The following is an 18126-nucleotide window of genomic DNA, read 5'->3' on the forward strand; positions in this document are numbered from 1 at the left end:
ATTGCAGTTTCTAGTTTAAATGTAAAATACAGAATCTTAACCTCAGACGGTTTTAAATGAATAAATGAGGATCTAAGTACAACAAGAGAACAATTGGCTAACTTGCATAGCAAAAGTCAGCTATCTTAAATGCTTTAAAATGTTTTTTTTTTTTTCTTTAAACGATGCTTTTAACAAATTGTTCAAACACATTTTCCCTCAAAAACAAGCTAAATATACTGTACCTATAAAATGCATTTAAAAATTTAGCTCAAACAAAAACTCATACTCTAACAGTTATTAACAACCCTGCCAAAGACTGACACATTTTGAAATGACTAAAAATATGACAAATACGCATTTTGTCCAAAAGGCTAAGGTGAAAATTAAAAGGGCTTCCAAAAACCACACTGGTGTGACGTATGACTAAATATTTGCATCTCTACATGCTCGCAAGAGTACTTTGTATTTCCGTGCTCTGAACACCAATGCGCCATCAACTTATGATCTAGTTGCTGTGTTTTCTCACACATCACACAGGTGTTGGGTTACCGTGTAAATCGGCTTGAATGACTAGAGAAATCAGAGGGCCGTCTGTGCTCTTGATTTCCATCTCACTTTGAAGTTTCCTGCGGTCCGCCACAAGTGGGGGCCGTCCAGATCAATCGCGTCGGGGCTTTTGTTGTTACACTTTAAACATGTTTTAGGTGCTTTTAGGTTTACACCCTTTTCAATGTATTTTAAGTTTTTTTCCCCGTCCAACATGTCAACCCTTTGGTGAATCGCGGTCACTACAGTGGACAAACAGAAGGCAAAGCAAACTTTTGATTCTTGCTTCAAAAGCAGAACAATTTGGTTGTGGGGATTGCTCCCCAACCATACAGTCATTTGAAAAAATTAAGACGCCCCATTAAATATTCAGTTTGTTATTAAGAAATTTGCACATGTCAATATCTGATTTTGTTTTTCTTTATCTCTGGAAAAGAAAGTGATTTAATGGCAGGTTAAAAAAAAAAAAAAAATTATTGTTCTACTCACTAAACCAAATATATCAACAAAAATGCATATTCTAACTGGGGAAAAAGTTAGGACACCCTACCACCTAATAGCTAGTGTTACCTCCTTTGGCTGAAATAACTGAGATGAGATGATTTTTTGTAACCATCTACCAGTCTTTGACACAGGTCTGAAGAAGGTTTACTGTTTTTATAATATTTTAATTTAAATATATTTTATTTTTGCGTTTTTGTGCCTCTTAAAGCTAGATAAAATAACACATGGACGCCATTGCTTTGAGTTTTTTGTTGTTGTTTTTTATGTTTATTAAAAAGTAATGTCATACAATCATTTAAACTTGTAAAGAATTGCAAATGTACAAGAAATACAAGATAAAAAATTATACAGGAAAAACCATGGATAAAACTGGAAAATAAAACGTAAGGGCGGGGAAACGCCATTGGTTTGAGTGGGTGGGTGTGTTTTCTTCAGGGCTGAGGAGGTTGTTGTCAAGCGCATCATTGGCTGTCACTTTGTAAAACTGCACTGCCACTCTAGGGCCCGGCATGAATACATCGTTTTCATGCAGAATTGCGACATTGTCAGAATGGAGACGGGACCATGTAAATGCATACATGAAATTTGTCGTATTCTAGGAGCGTCACCATGTGAACGGCCCCTCAGAATCGATTTAAAAAAAAAAAAAAAAAAAAAAAAACATTCCAAATTAATAATATCAATGGACCCTCTAGTGGGCTGCCTCTGGCCCGCGGGCCATACATTTGACACCCCTCAGCTAGCTGACGCTATGCACTTCGTGTGTATTTTTTTTTTTTTTTTTGAATGACTGAAGGTAAACACTGACTTTTGAGCATTGCTTAAAACCTGAGAGACTTTGGCAGGATACATCTGTAAGCACTTAAAATAAAAGAGAGACAGCTCTAATACCTTAATAGCGCCTTGTTGTCGAGGCTTTCGGGCACAAGGTGTTCTCAGTGTTAACGTACACTTACGTACGTCTGCTTCCATCTCATCAGAGGAGCAAAAGAAGGCCAGAAAAAATAACTCCGGAGTGAGGATTTAATGACGGATCAACTTACACTTGACTTTCTCCGTCAAACGGCGTCAGTATTTACAAAATACCTCCGTGACGTCGCTGACTTTTTCTGTGTCTACAGATACTTGAACCACGTGCGGGCCTCCTTGCCTCAGGACACAGCTGGAGGGTACAGCTCGGCTTTGGCGTGTCATCGAGCCATCCAGGATGCGTTCAGTGGCCTCTTTCCTTAGATTGGCTGATCCCAAACAACTTTATGGACTATGAATCATCACTGAAGATGATCACCACAATCCTGTTGGAGTGGGCTGTGATTAGAGATGAATACATTTTTCATGCAGGTTTTTATTTTATTTTATATTGTTCAACTTTGATACACAAAATAAATAAAAACTTGTCGTTACAGAACTTTAGTTAATGAAAATTAAAAATCTTCTAGGAAGCTCTGGATTCCAAGTGTGTCATATGCCACAATTTAGGTACAGAATCTTAGAGCTATATCTTAACACAGACACATAGTCAATCAATAATAAACCCATATTAAAAAGCACATCTCAGTAAAGTGCAGTTACCGCTGTACCAAAACACTGCATCCTAGTATAACTTGCTTTTCCAAGAGGTTTTGAAACAACTTCTCATTTTGTTGCAGGTGTACACAAGAATTTCTTGCCAGAACTCCCTGACATAAATGTCGCCACAGAGCCAGAATTTTTTTCCCCCCTTCTTTTTTATGGCAAACGTCCTAAAACCACAGAAATGCAAAGAAAACTGCTTTTGGCAGTTATCCCTTTAACACACAACAGGTTTTACACATGCATTAGGCTACTGCATTACACTTACTGTAACAAGGCATACATGAGAAACTGATTTTCATTAAAAATTGTATTTTTTCAATGATGTGCAATATACAACCCCTGGCAAAAAGTATGGAATCACCAGTCTCGGACAAGCACTCACTCAGACATTTCATCATGTAGAACAAACTCAGATAAAAAGCTTGAAAAAATAATGAATTGGTTCAAAAGTGCAACTCTTTAGCATTCAGAAACACTAAAAGAAATGAATAAAAAAACATTGTGGTGGTCAGTGAATGTTACTCTTATCGAGCAAGTGCAGTGAAATGTATATGGAATCACTCAATTCTGAGGAAAAAAATATGGAATCATGAGAAACAAATATCAATCAAAACACATCTCTAGTATTTAGTTGCACTACCTCTGGCTTTTATGACAGCTTTCAGTCTCTGAGGCATGGACTTGATGAGTATTCATCATCAATTTGGTGCCAACTCTCTTTGATTGCAGTTGCCAGATCATCCTTGCAGGTCAGAGCCTTGCTGTGGACCATTTTTTTCCATTTCCACCACAAGTTTTCAATAGGGTTGAGATCTGGGCTATTTGCAGGCCATGACATTGACTGGATGAGTCTTTCTCTGTCTGCTTTAACAGTTTTAGCTGTGTGGCATGATGCATTGTCATCTTGGAAAATTATTTCATTATCCCCAAACATATTTTCAATTGAAGGGATGAGAAAGCTGTCTAAAATTTCAACGTAAACATGTGCATTTATTGAAGATTTAACCACAGCCATCTCCCCAGTGTCTTTGCCTGACATGCAGCCCCATATCACCAAGGACTGAGGGAATTTTGATGTTTTCTTCAGGCAGTCATCTTTGTAAATCTCACTGGAACGGCACCAAACAAAGGTTCCCAGCATCATCACCTTGTCCAATGCAGATTCTTGACTCATCACTGAAAATAGCCTTCAACCGGTCATTCACAGTCCATGATTGCTTTTCCTTAGCTCATTACAGTCTTGTTCTTTTCTTTTCAAGTGTCAATGATGGTTTCTTTTAGCGTTCCTGTATGAAAATCCCATTTCTTTTAGGCGATTTTGCTTAGTTCTGTCACTTACCTTGACTCCAGCTTCCTCCCAATTCTTCATTTGTCTCGTTGTACATCTTTCATTTTCAAGACATATGGCCTTTAGTTATTTGTCATGACGCTTGGATGTCTTCCTCGGTCTACCAGTATGCTTAACTTTAACAACATTTGCATGCTGTTTGTACTTGGTCCAGCTTTTTGATACAGCAGACTGAGAACAGCCCACATCTTCGGCAACCATACGTGTAGCGTTAGCTTCTTCAAGAAGTTTGATAATCCTCTCCTTGGTCTCAAGAGACATCTCTCTTTTTGGAGCCATGATTCTTGTGAATCCACTTGGTCCAGCAGCCCTCCAAGGTGCTATAACTGCATTGTTTTTAACTGCTGACTAACGAGCAGATCTAATGAGGCAGGGGCCCAAATAAGGAAGGGAAATTGACTGGGTGTATCTGTATGTTCTACTCAAAATGAAGTAATTGTATATTTATTTCCCTACACTTGCTCTATAAAGTAACATTTACTGACCACCACAATGTTTTCATTCATTTCTTTAAGTGTTTCTGATTGCCAAGGAGTTGTACTTTTGAAATAATTCATTAATTTTTCAAGCTTTTTATCTGAGTTTGTTCTACATAATAAAATGTCTGAGTGAGTGCTCGTCCGAGACTGGTGATTCCATATTTTTTGCTAGGGGTTGTATATACAGTGGTTTGCGAAAGTATTTGGTCCCCTTGAACTTTTCAAACTTTCGCCACATTTCAGTATTCAAACATAAAGATATAAAAAAAAATTTTTTTTTTTAAGTCAAGAATCAACAACAATTGGGACACAATCGTGAAGTAGAAGGAAATTTATTGAATATGTTATACTTTAATAAATAAAAACCTGAAAAATGGGGCGTGCAATATTATTCAGTCCCCTTGCATTAATACTTTGTAGCGCCACCTTTTGTTGCAATTACAGCTGCAAATCGCTTGGGGTACTGTATGTCTCCATCAGTTTTGCAGATCGAGAGACTGAAATTCTTGCCCATTCTTCCTTGCAAAACAGCTCGAGGGCAGTGAGGTTGGATGGAGAGTGTTTGTGAACAGCAGTCTTCAGTTCTGCCCACAGATTCTTGATTGGATTCAGGTCTGGCCTTTGACTTGGCCATTTTAACACCTGGATACGTTTATTTGTGAACCATTCCATTGTGGATTTGGCTTTGTGTTTTGGATCATTGTTCTGTTGGAAGATAAATCTCCGTCCCAGTCTTTTGCCAACTCCAACAGGTTTTCTTCCAGAATGGTCCTGTATTTGGTTCCATTCATCTTCCCATCAATTTTAACCAACTTCCCTGTCCTTGGTGAAGAAAAGCAGGCCCAAACCATGAGGCTGCCACTACCATGTTTGACAAGGGGGATGGTGTGTTCAGGGTGATGAGCTGTGTTGCTGTTGCTTTTACGCAAAACATGTCGTTTTGCATTGTGGCCAAAAAGTTCGATTATTGTTCCATCTGACCAGAGCACCTTCTTTCACATGTTTCGTGTGTTACAAACTCCTATGGACAGACTCTTCCACTTCAGCTGTAGATCTCTGCAGATTCAGAGATTTATTTGTCAATGACACCAGCTCTCACAAGATGACAACGAAATTCCGCTCGATGAGTGAGCATCGGGCACTGCAGACGTTCCACGCCGCCAACCTCTCGCTCTTCTTCAGAAATTACAGAGCAAGTTACAGGTAGACAAACTTACATCATACAACATAGTAGGGATATGACATGACGCACAGGTCACGTGCAGAGATTTTTTGTACGAAAAAAAAAAAGAACCACTAGTCATGGCTGGAGGAAGGGGGGGGTCAGTGATAGTAAGAAAAAGGTGGTGGCAGACTGGAGGGGGGGAGGTTGTGAGTGTGTGTATTCACGAGTGTATCACTATTTGTACGTGTCTGTTGACAAAATAAGAGTCGCAGGGCCCTGCAACCGGCCATGGGAAGAGATCAAGGGCAAAGATAGGGCCATCTGCGCGGCTCTCGCCAATAGAAGGGAGGGGTGGGGTAAGGGTGTTCGGGAAAAGGAAAGTATAATTGAATTAAACCGAATAAGTAATTTAATATGTCCAAATACGGTTGGTCTTCAGTCAAATTCACGCTCCTCATGGCGTAGGCGAAACCTCAGGTCCCTTAACTCATTGCCAGTATTCGCGGTCTGCCTCGACAGTTCAGCCACCTGCCCCAACAGTTCCATCACTTGGCGCAAGGTAGCATCCACTTTTCTCCATCCTTCCTCGGACCGAATCGTGAGTCCACGGAGCCAGTTCTCGATCCGAACCTCTTCGCGGTCTTCCAATGCAATCGCACCGTTTGATCCGTGGTCAATTTGTTGATTTCCTTGAAAGCTGCCGTCTTCGAAACTTTCCGGTAGAGCAGGGCACCTCCTAAGCCAAGCAGAAGGAACCCCACGACAGTCACGCCAAACAGCCAAATATCCTCAATATCTTCCACAGATAGGGCAGTAAGACACGCAGGCTTCCAGTGATCCCATGAATTTCTCACATATCCAGCAGCGAAGGTACCATCTGGGCAAGACGGCTCTCCTGGTGCACCGTGTCTTGTTGAAAAAAATCTTGTCAATTGCGCTGAGAGACCAACTAATATAAAATACTAATAGTAAATGTATAAAATATCCAAATAATTTCATTCCACTTCACGATTGTGTCCCAATCATTGTTGATTCTTGACAAAAAAATATCTTAATGTTTGAAGGCTGAAATGTGGCGAAAGTTTGAAAAGTTCAAATACTTTCGCAAGGCTTTTTTTTTTTTTTTTTTTTTTTTTTTTAAAGTAAAATACATTAACAAAAATAAGTACAAATGAATTACATTGTGCACAGTGAAATGGAATATATTTTGAAGAGACGCAAACAATGACTTTTATTTTATAAGGAAATAAATAAGTAGCCTAACATAGGTAAATTAACAAAAATAAGTCCACAGTGCACATTAAGCAGATTGCCAAATGTATCACATTTGAGACAAGCATTTCTGGAACTCCTTGCATTAAAAAAAAAAAAAAAAAAAGTTTAAATTAAAACCTTATGTTCAATCGCACTTGAGTTATATTCGTTTTACCACGAGAACCGCATGCAATGATTAATGTATCATTTAGGATACAAATTAGAGAGCATATGCCTACATATACACACATTAATTTAAAATAAACATGTTTACTGTCCACATAAAGCTGTCATTTTTTAAAATCTGAATTTTATGTTCATTATTTCTGGGGTCAGGAATTATAGTAATATGGAAGAGGTTCAGAACCTTCCCATCAGAGAAAATAAAATGCCTCTTCAACTCTTTCCTTTCTCTTAAAGATCGGATCAATTTTTCGTTGCATTACCCTTTTTTACTGCATTAATTCAACAAGCTTGTTTTTCTTTTTGCTTTTTTTTCCCTTCAGAGCTAACTATCCATGTTGATCACATTACGTTAGTATGTCAGCCAATTGAACTGACAACTGGATTCCAGGCATGCGCACATCGACGCGACCCGTCAGACACACACTAACTCCTCGGAATACATAAATTAGGACTGCAGCTATCGATTATTTTAGTAGTCGATTGATCTCTGAATTAGTCTGAATAATCGGAATAGGAACATAAAAAAATAAATGAGGATCTAAGTACAACTAAAGAACAATTGGCTAACTTGCATAGCAAAGGTCCGCTGGCTTAAATGCTATAAAATGCGAACATTTGTATTTACAAAGCTCTTAACAAATAGTTCAAACACGTATTCCAAAAAAAAAAAGGCTAAATATACCTATACACTAAATTACAAATGCATTAAAAAAGATTATCTCAAACAAATCTTCCCTTATGTTGGTCTTAACAGGGAGCAGGTGGATTCAGACATGTTAAATGAGTTATGTCATATTCACTGTTGCCACTAGAGGGCTGTGTATCCATCCAAATCAATAAAAAAATTGCTAACACTTTCAAAACAAACAAGTACAATGCCCCTTCAAACAAATACTTGAAGCAGCAAAATTTAATTCGAAGATTTTTCAAATCGAATTACTTGAGGTAATCGATTAATCGTTACAGCATTAAAATAAGTATTGGTGGAAACAGATGATGCCACACAAGCACTTTATTAGGCTTGTTGTTAACACGTGTGTATGTAAATCTGACGTTAGTAGATTGTTTTCTTCTTGGAGATGCGTGTGTGGCGGCCTGGCAGTTTGTTTTTTAACACTGACGTTTGATGATGATTGTGCTTTTTTTTCCTCGAGCATGCACAAAAGAAACAGAAATACAGTATAATTCAAAATAATTACAGTGGTACCTCTACATACGATCACTTCGACACACGATCTTTTCGACATCCGACGTAAAATTTGAGCCGCCATTTGTTTCTACATCCGACGAGTTGCTCGAAATACGACGACATGACAGCACTGCAAACGAACCCACGGTGGATTTTCTTATGTGAGAAATCAACACAGTTTTCAAAAAAAGTTGATACAGTTGGAGAAACAAGGAAAAAAGTGATGCTTACCTTTGAAATGAAGATGCAAGTTATAGAAAAATATGAGCTTGGGGTGCGCGTCCCTGAACTGGCTCAACAATACAGCTCCATGATCCTCTTATGACCACCGTTCGCCACTATTTATAAGTTAAGGTGACAATTATTATTGTGGTAACATTGCCAAGGAAATCGCCAGCTTTGTCACGTTTTTATCATTTATTTAAGAACTTATCCAACACAAAACGCTCATTGTCTTAAGCAGTTGACTGCTCTCAGGAAAACGAAAGTATTATCTCTACCGCACCGACCTATCTCACTGGAGACGTCACCTTCGCGGTGCGTTCAGGGACAGTAAAAAGTGTCCGCCATATTAGAATCCGATTCGTTACATTATTTTCAGGAATAATTATTAATTCTTCTTCTTCTTCTTATATTATTCTGAATTATTTATTTATAACTTATTTGTTTTTCTATGTTTAATTGCCATTTGTAACAGTGCCAGCAGTATTTATTAAGAATTTAGTGTATGTTTTTAGGCTTTGGAACGAATTAATGGAATTATAATGTATTCCTATGGGAAAATCCTGCTCGACATACGACCATTTCGACTTACAAACAAGGTCCTAGAACGAATTAAATTCGTATGTAGAGGTACCACTGTATTTGGATTCGAAAGGGAGTGGGAAGAAATTTTGATTTTGTTTTTCCCCACCCCTGAGTTCACCGTCCAGAATCCTAATTTCGTGGGATACCCCAGTCCAAACAATGAACAAAATCTAAACCAATAGACAACCAACTCAAGCAAACAAATTTAGAGTTGGCTCATTAACAATTTTCATTATTTAAACCAATTGCCAAGACCAGCAACACACAATGTCAGCAAATTATACTGTGACCAGACCATATTTTTATGCAATTTAAATTTTTGGATATTTTGACATTGCTTGAAGTGATTGTCTAAATTGTTCCAAAGTTTCACTCCACATACACTCAAAAACGTTTTCAAGTTGTTTGAAATCTGGGTAACACAAAAAAGGTTTTGTAGATGACATGGAGGTAATTTATTATATGCTTTAAATAACATAGATTTATAATAGTTGACCAGGTTTTTTATTTTTAGGGTTCGACAGTTGAGTCATTCTTTTTCGGGATTAAAGCACAGTTCCGCCCCTGAATTTTATACCGGAACGGTGTCCCGAACCGTTCTGGCCCACTTTCACCCCTGGGTGTACCTAATGACGTACGGCGACTGTATGACTCCCCCACATTAAAAAATGAACTCTAATATTGCCTCAATTAAAACAGTCAAGTTGAGATTGCATTGACGTTTATGATGAATCTGCTGTTTCACATTTCTGCCTCTTGGGTGCGGGTTCCTCTGACGACTCTGTGAATAATTGAAGCAAATGAAACAGTCAGTATAATGTATCAGTGTCTCTGCAGGTTTCAACAGGCCAAATTGAAGACTTTTAAGACCATAATTGAATACAGTTTAAGTCCCATTTCACATCAATAGCAAGAAAAAAAAAAAGACTAAGGAAAATGAGCGTGCAGCACAGATAGTTCCACTTTGTAGTTAAGATGTTGGCGTCCTCTAAAAGCAAGACTGAATTTTATGCATGTTCTGAATCAAAGTAGCGTCAATATTTTTTAAGACCTTTCAAAATTGTACTTAAGACCTTTTTTGGGGGGAGATTTTAGGCTACCCTGTGTATATTGACCATTGGTGTTGAAATCTGAACATCATATTGCCAGTTGAGGTTGACCAATATATTATTTTCAAAGGCGGATGCCAATTAAAAAACAAAAATTCAACCAACTACCGATTTCTAAAGCCAATTCCCTGAGCCAATATTTGAGGGTGATGTAATTTTTTTTTTTTTTTTTTAAACACGTTGGTGACGAAAGGAAACGCTCATTATCTAAAAGGAGATTCAAAGTTAAATTTGTATTTGTACTTGTGGTGGTGCAAAATCACAATTAACAAAGATCATCACACAAACAGTGAACATAATAGTCATCCTTTTATCTCTGCTCATATCGGCCTGATGAGGCTGACCTTCATAAGAAAAATTATCATCCAATCAGTGAATATAACAGTTATCCTATTATAACAGCTATATATCTGCCGATCTTGAAAAAAAGTCCATGTATCGGTCAACTTTTAATTGTCAGCAATATCCAGTGAATTACTAGCTTGGAACTCCAGACTGTTCCAGCCATAGAGTCTGGCGACTGGTCCGCGGATCAAATTCCCAGGGCGGAGCAAGCCACAGCAAACAGACATCGGATTGGACCAATCCGCGACAGGCGGACATGACGTTGGTAAAGCGACAAGAAACTCTAGCGCAAGGACGTAAACATATGAGGAGAGTGGAGAACGGAGAAGTTCATTCAACATGGCTAGCACGAGACAGACTGTTGGTTTTAGCGACTCATGTGTTTTTGGTCATTTAAAACTGAATTTACCGCGGATAGGAACATCTTCTCGGCTGTCCCGTTCACCATTTGTGTTGTTGTGGAGACGATTTCCGACGCGCAAGAGTGTCGTTGCTTGTTAAGAACACGTCACGCAAATAAACGAATCTGATTGCACGGACGATTTCGTTCAGGCTCGAGAGGCCAATAAGGAGCTGGGTCCCAGAATCTATAGCTGGAACAGCCGTGAGGTTGGAGTTCCAGGCTAGTGAATTACATCCATATCAACTTCCCTAAAAGTGAGCATTGTAAGTTAACTGGACTAAATTAGTCTTGAGTTTTCGTCGACTAAAACTGGACTACAAACACATTTTGAGACGACTAAAATATGACTAAGAATAATACGTATTATCATCCAAAAGAATAAAATTGAAAGGGCCGCCAAAAACGACGCTGATTGTCACACTCCTAGTGAACAGGTTGGAACGAAAACCCGCACCCACTATGGCCTTTTGTGGAATAGTTTGCCCACGCCAGCATTTGATTGTGCCCTGAAAGTTGTTATTTTTACTTACAATTAAATTAAGAATAAAGCATTATTTTTGTCAATGATTTCTCACCCGTCTGTTCGTCACGCTGGCGGAATAGGACTTCTTCAGGGAGAGTGAAGCTCACACACAACATATCTTTGTTGGGTGCCACATTGCGGACAAAATGCACAGAGTAGTGGTCCTTTAAAGTGAAGCCCAAGGCGAGAGATGCCCTTTCAACCATGTCTCTCTCTGGCTTTTCATCTTTTGAGAAGCCGTAACAGTGTACTGTTGGGAGGTTGAGGTCGCAGGGAGATTCCTGATGCAGAAGGCCTCTGAAGGAATCCAGGAACTCCAAAGCCAAAGCCGGCAGGTTCATCACCACGTGCACTCTAGGTTTTTCTTTAATCAGCGCGGGGAGCTCTTGCTTGAGCGGCCCTCGGATGAAGGCTCGGCCATCCAGATTGGAGGTTTTCACTTTGCCTTCCACCTTGTTAACTCTACTGTTGTGCTGCAGCCACCTGTAAGACTCCGGGTTCAGGTCATTGGCGAAGACAGCGGCGCCTGCACGGGCTGCCGGGATGGCGAAGGGTCCCACGCCGGCGAACACGTCAAACACTGTGTCGCCCCGCTTGACTAAATCCACAACACGCTGGTGTTCTGTGCTCAGCCTTGGGTTCCAGTACACGCGAGAGAAATCAAACTCGTACGTTGCCCCGTTTTCTTTCACCTAGAAAACAGACGCAGAGGAGCATTTGTCAAATGACTAAATATTTGTAAAATAGCTAAACTTGGTGTCATTGAAGAACAATTGTATTCCGTGTCCGTGTCAAAGTCACCACACCCAATGCCAATGCCCTCGAGCTTCCCACTGACACACCCGCTACACAGACGGCTAATCAGAGCTAGTGCTGTAACGAGTAATTTATTAACTCGAGTGATTCACATAGAAAAAAAGCTTTGAATCACATTTTGCTGCTTCTGGGATGCGTTTACATACAGTGGCGTTGTAATGGTTTGTTTTGAAAGTGTTTGCATTTAGTTTTATTGATTTGGGTGGATACACTGCCCTCTAGTGGCAACAGTGAATCACATAACTCATCTAACATGGCCTGTTCCAGCTGCTCCCTGTCAAAACCAACATAAGATTTTAAGTTTTTGTTCAAGCCAATGATTGTGATGATGGATTTGTAATTTAGAAGCATATTAAGCAGTTATTTGCGGGAATATGTATTTGAAAGATTTGTTAAGAACATTGTAAATGAAAAAAAAGTGTTTGCATTTTCTAGCACTTAAGATAGCGGACTTTTGCTATGCAAGTTAGCAAATTGTTCTTTTGTTGTACCATAGACTTCACTGTCGGTCCATAAGGGGCCTGTTTTCAAAAACTTACAATTCAAGTGTTCCCAAAACCAAAGCCGCTAGCGACCTAAAACTAAAACAGGCACCTCCCTTAGGCATATATCTCCACGAGCAGCGACATCAAAAAATTCAAAGTCGTTTACGAATAAAATTCTAATTATTTTTTAAGTACAACAAAACTTAAAATGGTTATAATATTCTCAAATTTTACGTTAGATGCAAAAAAAAAATCCCCAAATGCAGAGATAATCACCTATACAGTACTGTGCAAAAGTTTTAGGCAGGACACCTGCCTAAAACTTTTGCACAGTACTGTATATTTTTATTATATTATGTACAGTGCCTTGCAAAAGTATTCGCCCCCCTTGAACCTTGCAACCTTTCGCCACATTTCAGGCTTCAAACATAAAGATATAAAGTTTTAATTTTTTGTCAAGAATCAACAACAAGTGGGACACAATCGTGAAGTGGAACAAAATTTATTGGATAATTTAAACTTTTTTAACAAATAAAAAACTGAAAAGTGGGGCGTGCAATATTATTCGGCCCCCTTGCGTTAATACTTTGTAGCACCACCTTTTGCTCCAATTACAGCTGCAAGTCGCTTGGGGTATGTTTCTATCAGTTCTGCACATCGAGAGACTGACATTCTTGCCCATTCTTCCTTGCAAAACAGCTCGAGCTCAGTGAGGTTGGATGGAGAGTGTTTGTGAACAGCAGTCTTCAGCTCTTTCCACAGATTCTCGATTGGATTCAGGTCTGGACTTTGACTTGGCCATTCTAACACCTGGATACGTTTATTTTTGAACCATTCCATTGTAGATTTGGCTTTATGTTTTGGATCATTGTCCTGTTGGAAGATAAATCTCCGTCCCAGTCTCAGGTCTTGTGCAGATACCAACAGGTTTTCTTCCAGAATGTTCTTGTATTTGGCTGCATCCATCTTCCCGTCAATTTTAACCATCTTCCCTGTCCCTGCTGAAGAAAAGCAGGCCCAAACCATGATGCTGCCACCACCATGTTTGACAGTGGGGATGGTGTGTTCAGGGTGATGAGCTGTGTTGCTTTTACGCCAAACATATCGTTTTGCATTGTGGCCAAAAAGTTCAATTTTGGTTTCATCTGACCAGAGCACCTTCTTCCACATGTTTGGTGTGTCTCCCAGGTGGCTTGTGGCAAACTTTAAACGAGACTTTTTATGGATATCTTTGAGGAATGGCTTTCTTCTTGCCACTCTTCCATAAAGGCCAGATTTGTGCAGTGTACGACTGATTGTTGTCCTATGGACAGACTCTCCCACCTCAGCTGTAGATCTCTGCAGTTCATCCAGGGTGATCATGGGCCTCTTGGGTGCATCTCTGATCAGTTTTCTCCTTGTTTGAGAAGAAAGTTTGGAAGGACAGCCGGGTCTTGGTAGATTTGCAGTGGTCTGGTGCTCCTTCCATTTCAAGATGATGGCTTGCACAGTGCTCCTTGAGATGTTTAAAGCTTGGGAAATCTTTTTGTATCCAAATCCGGCTTTAAACTTCTCCACAACAGTATCTCAGACCTGCCTGGTGTGTTCCTTGGTTTTCATAATGCTCTCTGCACTTTAAACAGAACCCTGAGACTATCACAGAGCATGTGCATTTATACGGAGACTTGATTACACACAGGTGGATTCTATTTATCATCATCGGTCATTTAGGACAACATTGGATCATTCAGAGATCCTCACTGAACTTCTGGAGTGAGTTTGCTGCACTGAAAGTAAAGGGGCCGAATAATATTGCACGCCCCACTTTTCAGTTTTTTATTTGTTAAAAAAGTTTAAATTATCCAATAAATGTTGTTCCACTTCACGATTGTGTCCCACTTGTTGTTGATTCTTGACAAAAAAATTAAATTTCATATCTTTATGTTTGAAGCCTGAAATGTGGCGAAAGGTTGCAAGATTCAAGGGGGCCGAATACTTTTGCAAGGCACTGTATATACAGGATATACTGTATGTATATATTTTCCCCAAGTGGAAGCTTCCATGATCCTGATAAATTTAATAATTAAAAAAAATATATATATACAGTACTGTGAAAAGTTTTAGGCAGGTGTCCTGCCTAAAACTTTTGCACAGTACTGTATTTTCAGGATCAATAGCAATATATAACATATCATATACGTTTTTGCCCAAAATAGCAACTTTTTTTTTTTTATTTAGTGCAAGTTTTCAACAGATAATAAATCACTTAATTTTCACATCAGAAACTTAACACATGAGGAAAGCATGCAAAATCATGTTAATTTTACTCAACAAAAGCAAAATTTGCATTTTTCTTTAGACACTCACAACTTATTTAGGTTGAATTCCGCTATTGTGTAGAGATACAAAATCCAACATGGCACAAAAACAAAGATTTTTAAATTGAAAATACTTGCATATAAATGCTTAAATTACATAATTTCTATAGATATGAATGTAAAACAGTCTAGATTCTTGGTTAAAAGCAAAAAACGGGCAGTTATCGTTCATTTTACGTAAATATTTCACGCCAAAGTTACAGTATTGTGTAATCCAACATAGCGGCCGCCATGAAACAAGGTGTTTTTAAGTTGAAAATTCTTGTAAATAAATGCTTAAATTGCGGAATTTTTGTAGATATGAACGTAAAACAGTCCAGATTCTTGGTTAAAAGCAAAAAATGTTATCATTTGTTTTACATAAATATTTCAAGCCAACGTTACACTAATTTTCTCATTGATTTTTTTCACAACGTTTCAAAGTGGTGCTAATTAATATAATAATTACCTTGAATCCTCAACCAAATCACTCTTGAGACACTCCTGCCTGTTTGTATACAGTAAAACCTTTGTCTTATTTCGACCTAAATCTGGCGTGAGAAAGCAGCGACTGTTTTAGTTTATCACAGTGAACGCCAACTCAACGTTCTGCCTGGGTTCGGCCCCCTGTGGGAAGGCGTGGCGCAATGTTTGTGGGAGCTGTCTAGTCAACTGATGGTGGAATCCATGGTTGTACTTCAATCCCCATTTATTTAATTTTTTTTTCATACTGTTTGAAGCTCACATTCAGGTATTTTAATAAATTTAATTATTGCTCTTGTGAAATGAAAGTGCAATTTTGTATAATTTGGAAAAACAAGCCTTTGTTTTACATCTCCTAAAATTTATTCTGCTACGCATTAAATGTTCCTAATCCAATTATTCGATTATTCGAACTAACTTATTGATAGATTAATCAATTAGTTAAACAATCGATTGCTGCAGCCCTAATCAGACCTATTCATACTAATTAAAAGCTTCACTTTTGCCGAAGAGCCCAAATAGAACCAACTAAAATAGTTTTTCACATGTGGAAAATTGCATTTGAACCAACCTGAACCAAAGTTTTTGATGGTCTTACCTTGGCAACCATGTTCTCTTCTCCAGCCAGCACTTCCATTTTGAAGTTACGATAAGTCGAGTCAATAATATTCGTCTTATTGACTACACATGTTACACCAGGGTTCTTGTCCATGATAACTTTACCTAAATTGGGAAAGGTAGATAACTAGTTCAATCTGATCATCACAACCAAATACGACATCAACAAAATTATCACTAAGCACTCGTTTAAAAAAAACTGATCTCACCAATGAGGTTCCTGTATGGGAGCTGGTGATCCCTGAGGTTCATGTGTGCGATGTGTCCAACTCGGCTGAAAGCTGACGTAACGTCCTGCCCTTGAGGCAGCACAGCCTCCAGAACCTCCTCACTTTTCAGATTGTCGTAGGTCAACTTCAAGTCATATTGCTGCAGCTCCTGGGAGACGTCAAATGACCTCAGCGCTTCCGCCTCATCCTCGCTAAAGCAGGCTCCCGAGGACACTCTGTGAGGGTCCAACAGCACTAGCCGAAAATCGGGACTCTCCTCTTTGTCCTGCACCACTCTGGGCACCCCCGGGCGCTGAATAGTGGACTTTTTCAGGCTCTTCATCACTTTGTTGAGGAACCGCGTAGGTACCCGTAGAGCTGGGACAGTGATTGTCTGAGCGAAGGCCTCTTTGTCAAGAGAAGTCATACCACGGACCTGCGGAGGAGCCTGGTACAGTTTAGTCTCCATGAGGAGCGTCGGTGCGAAGTTTGTAAAAGGAGAGACTGCTGTGCTGAGTTTTCGGAGATTAGGAACGTTTGCCTTGTGTCGTGTCTGTACGCCTAAGACTCTCCCGAGGAGGCTGTAAAGACAACGCGGACGTATTAACAGTAGACGTGAGAAAACTAATATGCATTAAATACAAGTTTAGACGGAATGTCTCATATTTTACCGGTTAATTTCACAAAAAAATGACACTCAGCGTTTACCTCAACATCCTTCAGTCAAAGGCATGCTTCTTCGACAACGTCATTCGTGGTGGACCGTCGCTCTCGTGTGATTGGCTGGAATAGGAAAAAGCTTGTGTTTGATTGGTCAATAGCTTAAATGACGTAAAACTGCGACGGAAACAACAGGCACGTGACTCCCGACACTTAACAACAACAACAAGCCGATGAGTACAGGATACAAAAGTTAACCCGAGAATATAACTTTATAATAATGTCAATCTTTGGGCCAAAGGTTTTGTGACAGAGTTTCTCGTGTTCTTTACTGGGGAAAATGAGTATCAACGGCAATGGAAACGCGGAATTTTACAGCCATCAATCTGACACAGGAGACACTGAGGGGAACGATACAACGCCTTTGCTGTCTAATGTGAGTACAAAATCTCGTACTTCTAGATTTTAATGTTTTTTTTCTCCTACTGCTGTCATTAGAGTTCGGCATTAGAACAAATATTTTTGTCATACTGACACTCCTTCTGTCAGGTATTCAGTCTCTTAGTCGAATCAGTAGTGGTGCGAAAATATTTTGACTGTAAATCTAATGAGCAAGATGGCTCCTTCTCTAGTATGCAGAATTCGTTTTCGAATATTTTATTTACTTTCAAATGCTCAGATGATATAGCACAAAGAAGCGCTTTAAAAAAACATTTAGTTTAGAAATTGGGTGAAAGCGACATAATATATACCAGTCATCACAATTTGTTATTAAGCGTTGTGGCCGGATGTCTGCCCCAAAAATATGAATATGAATCCACCAATTTAGATCACTGTTGTCAAAAGAATGGATAAATATATAAATATAATATGGATTCAAAATTATCCCCGTGTATGTATAGCTATATACTAGTGCTGCAACGATTAATCGATTAACTCGAGTATTTGATTAGAAAAAAATATTCGAATTAAATGTTGCTGCTTCGAGTATTTGTTTAATTAAAGTGGCTTTGTAATGGTTTGATTTTAAAGTGTTTACCTTTAGTTTTATTGATTTGGGTGGATACAATGCCTTCTAATGTGTCTCATTTCACACGGCTGAAT

General features: G+C 39.0%; 3 protein-coding genes across 3 annotated transcripts in view; 2 read left to right on the top strand and 1 right to left on the bottom strand.

The window, feature by feature from the left end:
• mnat1 (MNAT1 component of CDK activating kinase) overlaps window positions 1-2953 on the top strand; it is a 123856-nt gene extending 120903 nt beyond the window's left edge. Inside the window, exon 8 of the mRNA XM_057859576.1 lies at window positions 2154-2953. Within this exon, the coding sequence (XP_057715559.1) occupies window positions 2154-2265 (112 nt within the window). The 3' untranslated portion in view covers window positions 2266-2953. The remainder of the gene's footprint in view (window positions 1-2153) is intronic.
• A 5918-nt stretch (window positions 2954-8871) lies between these two features.
• trmt5 (tRNA methyltransferase 5) lies at window positions 8872-17143 on the bottom strand. Its single transcript, XM_057859573.1, has 5 exons — window positions 17071-17143; window positions 16363-16943; window positions 16134-16258; window positions 11468-12107; window positions 8872-9816 (listed from the first exon to the last, which is right to left on the bottom strand). The coding sequence occupies exons 1-5, from the start codon at window positions 17076-17078 to the stop codon at window positions 9758-9760; spliced, it is 1413 nt and encodes a 470-aa protein (XP_057715556.1). The 5' UTR covers window positions 17079-17143; the 3' UTR covers window positions 8872-9757.
• slc38a6 (solute carrier family 38 member 6) overlaps window positions 16621-18126 on the top strand; it is a 65371-nt gene continuing 63865 nt past the window's right edge. The window contains exon 1 of the mRNA XM_057859575.1: window positions 16621-17458. Within this exon, the coding sequence (XP_057715558.1) occupies window positions 17363-17458 (96 nt within the window). The 5' untranslated portion in view covers window positions 16621-17362. The remainder of the gene's footprint in view (window positions 17459-18126) is intronic.

Source organism: Corythoichthys intestinalis, chromosome 15 (assembly GCF_030265065.1).
Source record: "Corythoichthys intestinalis isolate RoL2023-P3 chromosome 15, ASM3026506v1, whole genome shotgun sequence".
NCBI lineage: Eukaryota > Metazoa > Chordata > Actinopteri > Syngnathiformes > Syngnathidae > Corythoichthys > Corythoichthys intestinalis.